Below are 14,462 nucleotides of genomic sequence, written 5' to 3'. Positions count from 1 at the left end.
CTAGTCTCCCTCCCTGGCAATGTGAGGCCTCCACACAATCCATTTATCTTGTGCAAACTGCTGCATCCTCCCTGAGCAGCCACTGACAGGTCCCCAGGGCAGGTCTCACCACCTGCAGTTACAGATAGGGAAACTGAGGCACTTAGCAGGTAAATGCTGTAGTGGGAGGCCTGGCAGGCCCCCAGCAGCACCACTCTGTCCTAAACTCATTCCCAGACCTCTGGGACATTTGGAGTCCTTCAAGAGTGTGTGTCCATGAATCTGCTTGGAGGGATCCATGGCAGGGGCAACCCCAAAGCCCTTGCAAGTGGGAACTGTTTTTCCCATGGCCCTTTTAAAAGGCAACCCTGGCTTCAGGGTGCCTGCAGGGGAAAGGCTGCCCAAATCAGTATTCAGGCATGGGTGAGCGCCGGGCTCGCAGGGGGTCCCGTGCGACGCTGTCTTGCTTGTGAGCATCCACTTCCCACGAAAGCAGAGGGGACCCCACGGCCTGCGTGCCCCAAGGTCTGCTCCATCTGCACGGCTTGCTGTGCGGCAGGTTCTTGGGCACGCTGTACACGGACCCGGTCCTTCCTCGCCGCCCCGGACCCGAGGGTTGTCCCACCAACTATCCCACCCTCAAGGCCGCCCGCTAACCCACCCCATCCCCGCTCTTGCAGCGGGCCGCGGCCCCTTTAAATCCTGCGCGGCCCCAGCCCCACCCGCCAGTCTTTTCCCCCTTCTATTTTTTTATGAATGAAAAACGTTCTGGGCGGAGCCAGGCAAATCCCAGCGCGCCCATTGGCCACCTCCGCCCCCGCCCACTCAGCCGGTCTCAATGGGGCTCGGCGGAGCGGAGCGCGGGCGGGCACGGAGCAGCCCTGCAGCCAATCAGATGGCGCGGCAGGCCGAGCGGCGGCACCCCATTGGCCAGCGCGGAGGGTAAACAAGCGGCGCGGGGCGGGGCCGGCGGAGGCCGCTGGCTCGGGGGTTGCGGGCCGGCGCAGAGCGGCAGCGCGGTGCCCGGGCTCGGAGAGGCGCCGCGCCATCCCCGGCCACGGTCCCGGCTCCGGTCCCGGCTCGCCCCGCTGCCGCTGAGGCCGCGGCGCGCCGGCCGGGTACGTGGGGGCCTGGCGGCGGGGCGCAGCGCGGCCGGGGCCGGGGCCCGGGGCGGGGGCGGTGTTTATGAATGGCGCGGGCCGCGCGGTGTGAATGGCGGGGGGCGCGCGCGAGCGGGCGCTCGAGCGCGCGCTCGGGGGAGAGGAGGAGGGGGGGCGGAGTTTATGAATGGGGCGCGCGGGGTGGCGTGGGAACGAGGCTGGCTGCGGCGCGGCCCCGCAGCGGCGAGGGGCGGGGGGAGGGGGGAGAAGCGCGCGGCCCGCCCGCCCCCCGCCGCCTCCTCCCGCTCCCACGGCGCGTGATGTCACGGCCGTTTCTATAGAAATTAGGTGACATCACGAGCCGGGGGGCTGCGACCCGCCACGGCAGGAGCGGGCCGGCTCCCCGGGGAGGCGTGGCGGCCCCGCGCTCGCGCCGAGCCAACCCCGGGGGCGGCAGAGGCCAGGGCCTGACCCCTCCCCCTCCCCGTCCCCTCCGCCCCCAGCCGCGCACCTGCCGGAGCCCGGGCGGGACCCCCTTCCCGGGCCGGTGTCGATGCTGAGCGGGCCGGGGGCACTGCCCGCTTCCCCCGCACCATGGACGGCTTCTACGACCAGCAGGTTCCCTTCATGGGCCCCGGGGTAAGTTTGCCCCCCCTGATCCCTGTCGACGTCTTCCTCCCCGACCTTGGGGGCACCCCTTCCCCATCCTTGGGAGTACCCCCGTTGTCCTTGGGGGCACCCCCGAGCCTTGGGACCGCCACCCTCATGGGCAGCTGTCGCCCTTTTCCTTGCAGAAGTCCTGCACAGAGGAGGGCCGAGGCCGGCCGGGGTCCGATAGGAAAAGGAAATTTTTGGAGACCGACCTGGCCCATGACTCGGAAGGTAGGCAGGGCTGGCCCAGGCTGCCATGGCCTCTCCGCAGCCCCGTGAGACCACTCGCCTGGCTTTCGTTGTTTTAGAAATAATCCTGCAAATAATGGCAGTGTTATTTATTCTTCTGTGGAGCCCATAAGTCTTTCACTCTGTTCCAGAGCTCTTCCAGGATCTCAGCCAGCTCCAAGAGGCCTGGCTAGCTGAAGGCAAGTCTTCACCTCTGCCTTTTGCCATGTAAAATCTCTCTGCGAGCATTTTTTTGAGAACTGAAAACGCCATAAACCCACTTTTTTGTTTGTTTTTTTTAGCTCAGGTCCCCGATGACGAACAATTTGTCCCAGATTTCCAGTCTGACAACTGTAAGTGATTGTTCCGGGTTTTTGTTCTCTGGGGGTAGATGTTTGGGTGCCTGTGCAAACATTTGGGTTTGGAGTTGCTTCCTTGGAAAAGCAGTTGTTGCTGGGGCTGAATCGTGGGCTTTGGGGAGAAAGCACGTGTGGCTTGGGTTCATCAAGATAAAACGTGCAATATTCTGTCTTTTGTTAATGAGGCATATTACAGCCAAATGCATGGAAATATCTCAATCTGCTCTCTGGGTTCCTCTGAGACGTGCAGCTTGTTCGTAGTAAGGTGGATTCGCTTCTGAATACTCCTTTTCCTTTTCAAGTGGAAGAGACAGCCCGTGCTGGGCTCCTCGGTTAGCCACAATCTCTGCAGTTTCTAGAGCTTTTTAGAGTCCTGGCCCAGCGCTGTTGGCAAGAGCGAGCCTGAGCGGTGAAACTTGAGCCGCTTTAAGCGGCATTAATCACTGGCAAGCGAGCGTCTTTAAAAGGAGGCCAGTGAAAATGCAGTCCCTCGTGAATTGCATAAGAGCGAGAGTTGGTTCTGAGCCGCGGTGTGTTGCCAGAGCGGGTTAGTGGCGAGGGCAGGGGCCAGGGAATGGCGTGTGGGGCTTGTGCAGCTCCAGGCGCTGCTCTGGGGCGTCGAAGGGTCGGTTGCAGGAGAAGGGGGGGCAGTCAGGATGTTTTGAGTTGTTACCTGGCAAACGCAAGTAGTAGCTTGGTGTCGGTGGCTGGGATTTGCTGCTGAGCCAGACAGCTACGGAACTTAAAGGAAATCAAATTTAGCCTGCAGTCGAACAGATTTTTCATTCCAGCTCTGTCACAGCATGCAGCGGGGTATCTCCTCCGACAGCAAATGCATGTTAATTATTGCTCTTTGATTACTTCGGAGTGGGAAGCTTGCCATTAAGCTGGTCCAGACAGCCCAAGTTTCAGATGTGTTTTTTCCCCGTCTCCCCTGAGATAAAAGGCGAGCCCGGAGTCAGAAACACAACGGTCTGTTGACATCCCCAGCACAGCCCAGCAGCTCTCGCTCGGAGCAGTAGAAACTGCAGTGTGCGTGGGAGGGTGGCTCTTGGAGCTGGAGCTGTTTCCAGTGCCTTTTGGCAGTCTCTTGTTTCCTTGTAACCTGAAGAGCTCAGAGAGGAGAGAAACTTTTCTGGGTGATGCAGGGAAAAGAGGAGAAAAAGAAAAAGGCATTTATTTGGTCAGGACTCTTAAAAATGTTCTGACCTGCTCAGCCCTGTGGATGTGGTGTTGAAATTACTTTGTCACTTGGAAGATCTGCCTGTGTGACTCCCTGCAGCAATAACCTTCCTTAACTTTCCTGGGGAGAGAAAGCAAAGGTTTCAGACTGAGGCAGAGGGGAACAGCCCAGCTCTTCCATGCCTCCACTGGAGAGAGTTTACAGAGGAGGGAAACTCCGGTTTTGAACCATGGGCCATGTAGAGAGGAAGAGAAAGAGGGCTGTGGTGCAGCTCCAGTCTGCACCCAGCTTTCACTAGCAGGACATGCTGCCTTGCTGGGCTGGCAGTCACATTGGAGTTGAGCATCTGTTAGCTCGCAGGGAAAGGAAAATCCCACCTTAGTCCCTACGGATGTTTGCGGCTTGTGTTGGACTCTGTTTCTGCAGTTGTGTAGCTCTGTGCCTTTTCCCTGAGAAAACTCTCTTATCTTGAGCAAACCTTAACCTTGTGCCCCATCTTGCATTCCTAGGGCCGAGCTTCCTTGGCACAGAGGCAGAAAGGGACAAACCAGGCTCAGTTTGGACCCCACTGCATGTTCCACATGCAGTTTGGAGATGCTGCATGTGCCACGTGGAGTTTTGGAGATGCTCAGAACTGCAGCATCCTTCTTGCCTTGCTAAAACCCCCTCATAGCTGCCGGCAGCTCTGCTGCTGCCCACTCTCTGTTCCCAATTCTGTAGCCAAGATCCCTGGCAGACAGGAGCTTAAAGCTGGGGCTTGGGAGCAATATAACAATTTGGAGGGCAGTGGGTCGCTGCGCTGGGGAGGAAATCCCGCTGTAGGGAAAGCAAGGCTACTCCAGATGAGGGATGCATTGTTTTTAGCACCCTGGACCAAGCGGCAAGAGGCCAGATTCAGTGCTTTTAAGTTACCCAGGGAAATGGTGGATCCTTCCGTGAAAGTGAGGAGGCTGTGGGTGACTGCAGAGCTCACCATGCTGGCCCTCATACTGCAGCCCTGGCTGGGCATGGGTGTGGGCTCACGAGGATTGTGGTCCTGGGGCCAAAGGTGTACATATTATGTCCCCACTGGTTGTTCAAGTACCTGGGCATTGATGGGATCGTGCTGAGGAGATCGAGCACCACAGGAGGTGATTTGTTCCCAGGGTACCTGTGGCCTCCCCGTGCAGGCAGCACGTGGCAAAAGCCACGGGCAGGGCACGGAGTTTCTTACACACCAAAATGAAAGAGGGAGGTTTGTTTGTGAGGAAGAGTTGTTTAAACAAAGGAAAGCAGGAGCCTGGCTTCTATTTCTGACTCCTCTCCTGGCGTGACCTTGGGTGCGTCCTGTAGCGCTGGGGGATGGAGGGGCAGGCGCGGAGCTCGGCTCCCAGGTGACAGCTTGAGTGGGTGCCAAGGTCCCTGAGCTGGCAGTGGTGGTTTGGTTGCCTTCCCCTTGGCGCATTCAGTGGGTGCCAGTGGAAGCCAATGTCCACCCAGCTTAGCCTCGTGGAGGTCCAGTTATGCTGATGGGTGGGAATAACCTTGCCCTGTCGTCCGCCAAGGGATTCACTGGGAATTCAAGGCCTCGAGTGGCTTTGTGGTGTCTCCCTTTTCCGTGGGAGATATCTTGGCTGATGGTTGCCAGTAGGGGCATTTCCAATTTGACTGCTTGTATGGCACTGGGGGGCTTTGCCTGAGCTCCCCCACCTCCCCTCCTGGCTGGGCACAGCAGTGGCACATGTGGCTGGTCCCTTGCCTCGCCACCCCAGGGTCTTTCCATCCCGAGGGGCTGTCAGGCACACCGGGGTGCTCTAGCTGCTGCTGTGGCTCAGCCTTGGCGTGGATCTGCCGACGCATGTTCTCCTGCCCCGTCTGTAGTTGAGCTACTCCCTCTGCTTATTTTTATATATTTTTTTAGCTTTTAATTATAGTGCCGAGGGCAGGACCGGAAAGGGTAAAAGTGCTCGTGGACCCAATGTTCGTTTGAGGGGTTGGGTGCTGGGGCAGGGCAGCTCCTCCCAGCTGGCTGCTCTCTGAGGGGTCCCAAACCCAGCACTTTCCCCCAAAAGCTGCACCGCTGGCCTCGTTGCCCCCTGGATTCCTGCAGCCTCGCTGGCCGTGAGCTTGGCGTAGGAGCACGTCGTGCTGAGCAGCGCCGGCCGGCCCTGCAGTGTTTGTGTAAGGAATCCAAACGTTGCACAGAGTCCGGGCTTGGACAGCTGGTCTCTGTTAGGATCTTAAGGCTCATTTCCCTTTTTTTTGAATGGCAGTGCTAAGCTCTGGGGAAATTTTTCCTTTCTTTTTTTTTTCCTCCCTCAGCCACATGAATGGAGCACTCCGAAGTGTTTGTGAATGGAGGGTGGTGCCTGCTCAGGGACTGGAGGCTTTTTTTTCAATGAATAACCAGACCCCATTGTACGACTGGCGGAAAAACAACTCGCTCCAACAACACGGAGCCTGTTCGGGAGAACCATGCCCGCGATAGGCAGCTGGAGCCCTTCCAAAGCCAGTTCCCCTTTGCTTTCCCATGGCTCGTGGGGTGCCTGTGCTCTGCCGCCGCCATGCTGGCCCCCTTTTAAGGCTGGAAATGCTGAGAGTGGCAAAACCTCGCTGGGGAGGGGGGAAGGAGGAGTGGGATAAATCCGGCTTGGGAGCGAGTGGAAGGCGTGTGGGGGGCTGTGCTGGCTCAGCGCTGGGCTTTGTGTTTCAAATCCTTCTGGGGGGGCCAGGAGGGGGGGTTTATGCCCTTGGTACCAGCTGTACTGGGGCCTTTCGAGGGGGGGATGGGTAGAAAGGGGAGTCAGCAGCTCTTTAAAGGTTTTGACAAATTAGGGGAGCAGCTAATTACCTGGCAAGCTGTGAACAGTTGTCCTGGAGCTATTTGCTCCTCTCCAGTGTAGCTGGGCTGTGTTTAGGCTTTGCATGAAGCTAATACTCCACTTCCGATTAGTCTTGGCTCTTCTCTGAGGCACTATTTAGGTACAGATCTCTGAGGCGCTTTCCCTTTCCTAGGGCGCCTGCTTTTAGAAATTAATTAGCTTAAGCGTATATTACTCAGTTTATAATTATATATAGCAAGTGAGCTTGGGAGTGGGTGGAGAGGATTTGGGTTTAATGGGATGTTTGTCACTTGAGCTCATACAATTGTGGGACCCTAGGACTGGATCCCATTGGACCACCTTGGCTGCGGGAAGGTGGATCCCACTTACAAACTCTGGAAGTGGGTATGCCCCTGTGAGGATTGTTTATGAGCCCTGGGGAGCTCCAGGCTGTCAAGCCCCCTCACCCTTTGCTCCATGGCTCAGGGAGGCAGCCGGTGGTGCCTGGGCTCTGCTCCACTCACTGAGGGGCTGCTGGCCTGGCCACAGCACACGTCTCATCCAAGGTTGTTGTTGAACTGCCTGTTCCCTCTCACAGCCCTTGCTCTGCCCTTCTTGGATCCCAGTGGGGAGGAACTTCCCTTCTGCAAACAAAGTCCTGGGCTGCTGTGACTGTCCCAACTCTGCCCTCCCCTGCCACCCTGGCTCACTTCACCACCACTGCTGGGGTCTGCCAGGGCACCAAACTGCCCTGCTTCAGTTGCCTAGTGCTCTGAAGGCATAATTCAGCACCTTATTCCCAAAGCAAAGAGCTGATGCTCGCAGGGGTGATGTTCCCATCGCCCTCTCCCATTTGGGTGAGCCTGTATCCTCCTCGGTCTCCTTGCAGTGGTCCTGCACGCCCCACCTCCGGCAAAGATCAAGCGGGAGCTGCCCAGCCCATCCTCGGAGCTGTCATCCTGCAGCCACGAGCAGGCTCTCTGCGCCGGCTATGGGGACAAGTGCCTCTACAACTGCTGGTAGGTAGCACGGGGCCGTGGGCTGCCCGCTGAGCCCTCGGGGACTCCGTGCCACGCGGTGCTGTCCCCGTCGGCGTTGCCGTCAGCTCTGGTCCATGTCCTTTGGCAGTGCCTATGACAGGAAACCCCCCGCCGGGTTCAAGCCATTAACGCCGCCCGCCACGCCGGTGTCCCCCGCGCACCCCGGACAGGCCCTACCACCGCCGCCACCGCCGGCCCCGGCCGTGCCAGCGGCTGCCCATGGGGCTGCCCCGGCCCCGCACACCCTGCAGGAGCAGCGGCAGCAGCAGCCCTTCGCCGTGCCGCGGCCACCACACCCGCCCATCCACATGCCAAAGATGATGTCTGAGAACCAATACCCCGCAGAGCACAGGTGAGGTATCCCCCACCCCGGTGACCACAGGAATCATCTGGGGGTTTATGGGGACTCCTGGGGTCCCAAAGTGTGGGGAAGGAAATGCTTGGTGGTCGGTGGTCCCAAAGTGTGGGGAAGGAAATGCTTGTGCCTTTGTCGCCGTGTTGCAGTTGCAGTCGGTGGGCCAAATGTTGCTGCCTGTGGTCCCATGTGCCAAAACTTGCCACTTCCTTCTGGGATCTGGTGGCTCTTTCTCCTGCTAACAGGGAACTGCTTCTCCCAATCCCTCAACATGGGGCAGAGCCTTTGCCTCCCTCTTGGGAAAGGCAAGGGAAGCAGAGGCTGCCTCCTGCATCCATCCCTATTCCAACAGGTGATAGTCCTGAGTCAGGGCTCTGCTCCCCTCATTCCCACCCACTGTAGCTCTACCTCCCAAGCCAAGCACTGCTGGACTGGCGAGCTGTGACCATCTGTGTCCTGCCCCTGTGTACCCCGGGCTGGGGATTGTTCAGAGCTCCCCCATGCACTGCATGGCATCACCATGATTTTGTGGGCTGTGGGGGGAGACCCCTGTTCTCCCCTTCCTCTCCAAGCTGTGGCAGCATCCCCTATCACTCTGAAGTCCCTGGAGGCTTTGCCAGTCCCCTCCCTCACCCTGGGTTTGCTCCTATGGGTCCTCTCAGTAGGTGCTCTGCTTGTAGCCCTTTTCTGTGACAGCCACCGTGTCACCCCTGTAAGCACGGGGCAAGATGTGGCAGCCTGGCAAAGGCCATGCAATGGGGCTGTGGCAGCCCTTGGAATGTGCCCAGAACAGGAAAGCATCCCTCCCCAGCAAAGTGGGGCTCCGTGTGACCTTCGAGCTATGCAGGGGGCTGGCTGCGACCCCTTGGGAAGCACCGTGCCAGCACAGGGCTTGAGTTTCATTCAGGAAGGGCAGAGGGACACGGCTCGGAAATGGAGTAATCCCAGCCCGGCAGCTGGGAGAGCTCTGGTTACAAAGCCAAATGGTGCAAGGCCAGCCGAGAGGAGCCGGCACGGAGATCCAAGATCACCTTTCAAGGTGCCAGAGGACGAGGGGATGTGGCAGCACCCCCTCGAGATGGTGCCTCATCCAACACCACCAGCAGAAACCATGCTAGGGCTCAGACAAGTGATGGCAGCACCCTGGAGCCGAAAATAGTGCTCCTTGCTGTCGAGTTCAAGGTTTAATCCCAGCTGCGCAGGCGGATTAGCAGCCGGCTGGAGCTGCGGAGTGGATTTGGCTTTGCATAAGCGCCCACCCATGCACAGCATCCCCTGGCCCCTGCCCCCCACGCTGGGGACAGATTTTACTGGTTTGCAGAGATATGACTGTTGGGGGGTGGCTTTTCGTTCCTTTTCTCATTCCATTCCAGATACCTGAAGCCCAGAATGTTTTACTGTGATGGCCCATGTGTTATCCTGCTCCTCCGTCGTGGGGTCCTCAGTGCTTGGAGGGGCAAAGGGGTTCTCAGCACCCCACTGGGTCCCCATGGGATGGGCCTTTGTGGTGGCTGTGCATCTGGGGAACCATCCCAGCCTGCAGTGGGGCACCCTGAGAGCACCCCAGGCTGAAGGCACCCAGCTGCCAGGCAGTCCTGGTCTGGGGTGGGAGCCAGTGGCAGGGCTGACCCCACTCCTCAGTAATGCTGTGTCCTTGTCCCCCAGGTTTCAGAGGCAGCTGTCCGAGCCCTGCCACCCCTTCCCGCCGCAGGCAGGGGTCCCAGGGGACAGCCGCCCCGTCTACCACCGGCAGCTGTCGGAGCCCCTGGGCCCTGCTGCCCCCCGCCCCCCTCAGGGATTCAAGCAGGAGTACCACGACCCGCTCTACGAGCACGGCGGCCCTGGTCTGCCCGGTCCCCCCGGCCACAGCTTCCAGCCCCCCATGGGCATCAAGCAGGAGCCCCGGGACTACTGCATTGACTCAGGTGTGTGTGAATCGGGGGCAGCCAGGTGCTGGGTGGGGTTACACCAGTGACACTCTGAGGAGCAAAGCATCTCTGCCATCAGCATGGTAGGCACAGGGTTGAGCCTCAGGCAGAAGGGTGCTGTGTCACCCTGGAGCTCCCTCAGTGCTGGGATCCTGCTTTGTCTTTCTCTTTCTTCTCTTTCCTCCTCCTTTTCCAAAGCCAGGGGATAGAGCAGGCGTTCATCTGATGCCAGTGGTGTGGTCAGTGCCGTAGCCACAGACTGGGGTGCCCCATGGTCCCTGGCGGGTCCCCCCTTGGCTTTGGCCGAGGGCCAGCTGTGATTGCTGGCTGCTGGACCCTACCAGCATCACGGAAAAATCCTCTAATCGCCTTAGGACCTAAAAATACCCCAACCTCGGGATGGAGAGTGGCACAGCCAAGCAGATGGTAGGGGAGGCGCAGCCATGCCTCCCTTCATGTGGGGCCTGCAAAAACTCGAGCTGACTTAGCCCTTGCTCCAGTCTAAATTCCAGTGCCACCCCAAACCATACTGGGCTTTTTTCCCCGATGTTGAGGATGGATGTAGTGGGCCCGGGAGTGTGGGGAGGGGGGAAGGTGCCTGGGCTTCACCACAGGACGTGCTCGGGGTGAAGAATACATTGCCAAATCCATGGTGGCACCCACAGGGTGTACAACCCTAATGTCATCTTCCTTTCCCTCTCAGAAGTGCCTAACTGCCAGTCCTCGTACCTACGGGGGAATGTCTTCCCCAACAGCCATGACGGTGAGTGACTCCCCACCGCCTCTCTCCCCCTGTCCCCCTTCCCACCCCTCCCTTGGGGCAGGCAGTACTCCCTGGGCACCCTGAAAACACCCTCGAGACACCGTGGGGCCTATGGGAGCCTTGTGTGCTGGCAGCAGCCCCAAAAGTAGCCGGCAGCCCCTGTGAGCGTGCTGTGAGGGCACAGCAGCGCCATGTAATCTGGGATAACGCACCTGACAGAGCTGCTAATAGGGTTTGGGAGCAGCGAGGTGGGCAGAGCTGTGCAGCACTCAGCCACTGATGTAACTGGGAATGGGGCTGCTCTCAGAGGTGTGGATGGGGTCCTGGGCTGGATTGGGCCAAGCAGGGTTTCTTGGGGTCCAGCCAGGGTGGTGGAGGGGCCCTGTGCTCACCAAGGGTCTTTTCCCCATAGGATTTTCTTATGAAAAGGACACACGATTGTATTTTGATGACACATGCGTGGTACCCGAGAGACTGGAGGGTAAGAATGTGGTCCCGGGGGGGCCTGCAGGGGAACTGGGGCTCACTGAGGAAGATGTGGGCATGCTGGGATCTGCATTTCCTGACTTATAAAGCCAAGCAATGGTGGCACGGTGCTCTTGAGAGCTGCTGATCATCCCATGTGGCAACTTGGCATCACTGCCATGCTCCACCTCTGTCCCTGACATCTACCTGCCTGCAGCACCATCCCCAGCACCTTTCCCCTCTCCCACCCCATGGTCTGATCCTGCTCAGGTGTCTGCACGGGGCTGACCCATGTTGTTGCACATTTTCCCTGCTGGTGACACAGGGAGAGGGGCAGTGTTTAACCAGGTGTCTTGGTGCGGGCAGGTAAAGTGAAGCAGGAGCCCACCCTGTACCGTGAGGGTCCTCCCTACCAGCGGCGCGGCTCCCTGCAGCTCTGGCAGTTCCTGGTCACCCTCCTGGATGACCCTGCCAACGCCCACTTCATCGCGTGGACCGGCCGAGGCATGGAGTTCAAGCTGATCGAGCCTGAGGAGGTATGAGAGGTCCTGCCCTGGAGCAGGGGAGTGGCTGTGGGGTTGCAGGAGTGGGCTGGGTCCTTCCCATGCGCTTGAGGCGAGACACATATCTCTACTCTCCAGTCAGCTGTGGAAATTTGCCTTTAATATCTTCTGCTGCCTCTTGGTGTGGCGTGTGCTGGCTCCTGAAGTGGGCACCAGCTGTGGTGGTGTTGCCTCTGTGCTGTGATTTGCTCAGACCCACTGCTCTGCCATGGCTCCCTCCTTCCCAAGCTGCTCCCATCCTTTGCCCTGGCTTTCCAGCAGCAGCTCCGTGCTGGCGCAGTGCCGTGCCAGAGCCATGTGGCTCCACAGGAGGGTGACACAGAGGAAGAAGCTGTTTGGGGAGTAATTGAAAGCAGCTGTAGCAAGCACTGAGCTGCGCATTGTGGGTAATTACCCATAATATTTCTTGCGCCATGCATGGAAATTGTGGTTTTCTGAAGCAGCCTTTTTGGCAGGCCTCCCCCTAATCAAACAACTTTTGATTTGGCCCCTGATTTGGCGGTGGCTGTGTGGTGGCAGCTGGAGCATTTGTCATAGCAGGCGGGGAACCACTCCCAGACTATGGGGACACCTTCACCCCTGGCTGCTCCAGCCCCCCCAAACAAGCCTCTAGCCTGCACTGCAGTTGTGATTTCCTCTGAGGATCCCTGTTCAAGCCCTGGTGGCTGCCATGTCTCTCCCCACAGGTAGCACGGCGCTGGGGCATCCAGAAGAATCGGCCAGCCATGAACTACGACAAGCTCAGCCGCTCGCTGCGCTACTACTATGAGAAGGGCATCATGCAGAAGGTGAGTGACCCCCCCCTGCCACCCCACAGCAGGGTGTGACTGTCCTCTGCTGTCCCCAGGGTGCAGCAGGAGAGGGATCAGGTCCGGTGTGAGGTGTGTGGTGCTTCCTCAGGGCAGGGATAATTTCAGGGCACCTCTCACAGCCTCCCTCCTCCTCGCAGGTTGCCGGCGAGCGGTACGTCTATAAATTCGTCTGTGACCCTGACGCCCTCTTCTCCATGGCCTATCCCGACAACCAGCGCCCTTTCCTGAAGACAGAGCCTGACTGCCCGGTGCCGGAGGAGGAGACAGTGCCGCTGACACACTTCGAGGACAGCCCGGCATTCCTGCTGGACATGGATCCCTGCGGCAGCCTTCCCTACGCGGAGGGCTTTGCCTACTGACTCGGCCGGCCGGCGGAGCCATTGGCACTAGCGCATCCACCTGGGGCAAACGCGATTTTCTAAAGAATATTTTTGGCTGTTCATATGGGGGAAAAAAAACAAAAACACCCGACGACAAACCGCATGGGTGCACACGCAAATTGGAGGAATTCAAAACGCCCCACGTGTGTTGCCGCCGAATTCCCACCCTTCCTTTCCAAGGGCTAGTGCACAGGACTGTCCGTGGCCGGCACCTCCTGCCATGCATCAGTGTGATGTCTTGGGGAGCCTAAAGTCGCAGTGTCTGCCCCAGGCCCTGGCTCCGGCAGTGCCCCAGGGCTGGGCTGCGTGGCTACCGAGCCAATTGTCACGACAATCTGCTTTGCATCGAGCACAATCCGCGTAGCTGCCTTGTGTGGTGGAAAGGGCTTTGATTTGCACAGAGAGGAGGGATGCGGGGGGCCGCCTGGGCCAGCACCCCGGGGCTGATGTGCGCAGCATCCTACCCCAACCCCAAGGAGCCTTCTGCCTTCTTCCCAAACCCCCTCCCCATATATAACCTGTTGTTCCCATAGAACCTCCTGCATCCTCTCCATGCCCTCGATCCTCCCCAGCTCTGGCTGTGGGCCATGGGTTGCATTTTAGGGGAGGAGACCCTGACACTAACTCTCTCTTTGGTTTTTTTTTTTTTTGGGATGTTTTAGGAAAATACTAAAGGTTTCTAAACTGATTTTTGTAGATTTTTTGTATTTTAAGGCAAAGCTATTTTTTGCAGCCCGGCTGCTGTTCCTGGAGCCCCTGGGGACACCCCCATGGCTTTCCTGGTGGCAGGGGGAGCCCTCGATGCCCATGGCTTCCTGGGATGGCTGCCAAAGGATCTGGTCCACTCCATTTCACTGCTCCAGTCCTCTTTCCCAGGGGAGCCCAGGGCCGAACCCCAGTATCGGCTCAGCTGTGCTCCCCCTGCTCGGCATGGCCTCGGAGCTGGGATGTAAGGCTGAGGTGGGCAGGGATGGGGGGTCCCCCACCTCCCTTCCTCAATATCCCACTTCCCTCCAGCTCCCCCCCGCTGCACCTCCTAACACTCCTCCACCACTCATATATCCATACCTGCCTCCCCTGCACCAGGCTACATGTTTTGTTGTAAATGCTGTATAGGAATTTTTTCTCTTCTTTAGTTAGCTTCGGTTGGAATTTTTGTTTGGGATTTTTTTTTTTTTTTGGTCTGATTCATTCTTTTTTGGGAAGTATGAAGATTAACTCTACAAAGACTTGGTTGCTCTCCCCATGGTGGCTGCAGTGGCCTGTATCTATGGGGAGCATTTGGTTTTGGGAACCCCACCTTGGGGACAGGTTTTTAACCATTTGCTCTGTGTGGCAGGTCTGCAGTGCAGAAGGGGTTAATCTGAGGACTGATTTGAAATATCTTTACTCAAGCAGGGCTATGTATCTCCTGCAAAGCTGCATTACATTCTGTACTGTGTACAATAAAGGATCTTGCTTCCTGTTCCTCCCTGACTGCCTGGGCTCCTGCTTTGCCTGCGCCATGGGATGCTGCCTGGGCTGGGAGGAGCCCCTGGATGTGCTTGTGGGGTCTGAAGTGCTCCAGGGTACAGCACATCACTTGGGGCCTGCAGCAGGGTCTGTCTAGGGCTCGGACCCCGTCACCCAGGTTGCTTTGTCCCCAGTCCCCCTGCCCTCTTCCCAGTTCTGGATTTGTTGCTCCTGGGTCTGGATGCTGCCACAGCTTTCACAAAAGCCACATCCCATGAGAGGATCCATTTGGAATGGGGGTGGCTTCTGTCTGCAATTTAATATTGTTTCTTCCCCAGGGTTTCTCAGTGAGTGCTTCACTCCCCTGGAAATCCAGGCAGCACAAGAAGCAGGGCTAAAGCTG

The 14,462-nt window shown here is 58.4% G+C and overlaps 1 protein-coding gene across 1 annotated transcript; it reads left to right on the top strand.

Annotated features, from left to right (window-relative positions):
• Nucleotides 1-951: 951 nt before the first annotated feature.
• Nucleotides 952-14,083, top strand: ETV5 (ETS variant transcription factor 5). The gene is made up of 13 exons (XM_085069859.1): nt 952-1,097; nt 1,583-1,718; nt 1,874-1,961; nt 2,111-2,158; nt 2,261-2,311; nt 7,191-7,320; nt 7,430-7,693; nt 9,362-9,621; nt 10,328-10,387; nt 10,800-10,868; nt 11,219-11,388; nt 12,102-12,203; nt 12,365-14,083. The coding sequence occupies exons 2-13, from the start codon at nt 1,674-1,676 to the stop codon at nt 12,584-12,586; spliced, it is 1,509 nt and encodes a 502-aa protein (XP_084925985.1). The 5' UTR covers nt 952-1,097; nt 1,583-1,673; the 3' UTR covers nt 12,587-14,083.
• The last annotated feature ends 379 nt before the right edge of the window (nt 14,084-14,462 follow it).

Source organism: Lichenostomus cassidix, chromosome 9 (assembly GCF_008360975.1).
Source record: "Lichenostomus cassidix isolate B80296 chromosome 9, HeHo_3.0, whole genome shotgun sequence".
Classification (NCBI taxonomy): domain Eukaryota; kingdom Metazoa; phylum Chordata; class Aves; order Passeriformes; family Meliphagidae; genus Lichenostomus; species Lichenostomus cassidix.
This window is presented reverse-complemented; position numbering and strand designations above follow the sequence as displayed.

Excerpts from the sequence above, each read along its gene's own strand:
- ETV5 (XM_085069859.1), top strand. The coding sequence starts at position 1,674 with ATGGACGGCTTCTACGACCAGCAGGTTCCCTTCATGGGCCCCGGG. Across the intron at positions 1,719-1,873 it reads TTCCCTTCATGGGCCCCGGG|AAGTCCTGCACAGAGGAGGG; the intron begins GTAAGTTTGCCC and ends TTTTCCTTGCAG. Across the intron at positions 2,159-2,260 it reads AGAGGCCTGGCTAGCTGAAG|CTCAGGTCCCCGATGACGAA; the intron begins GCAAGTCTTCAC and ends TGTTTTTTTTAG.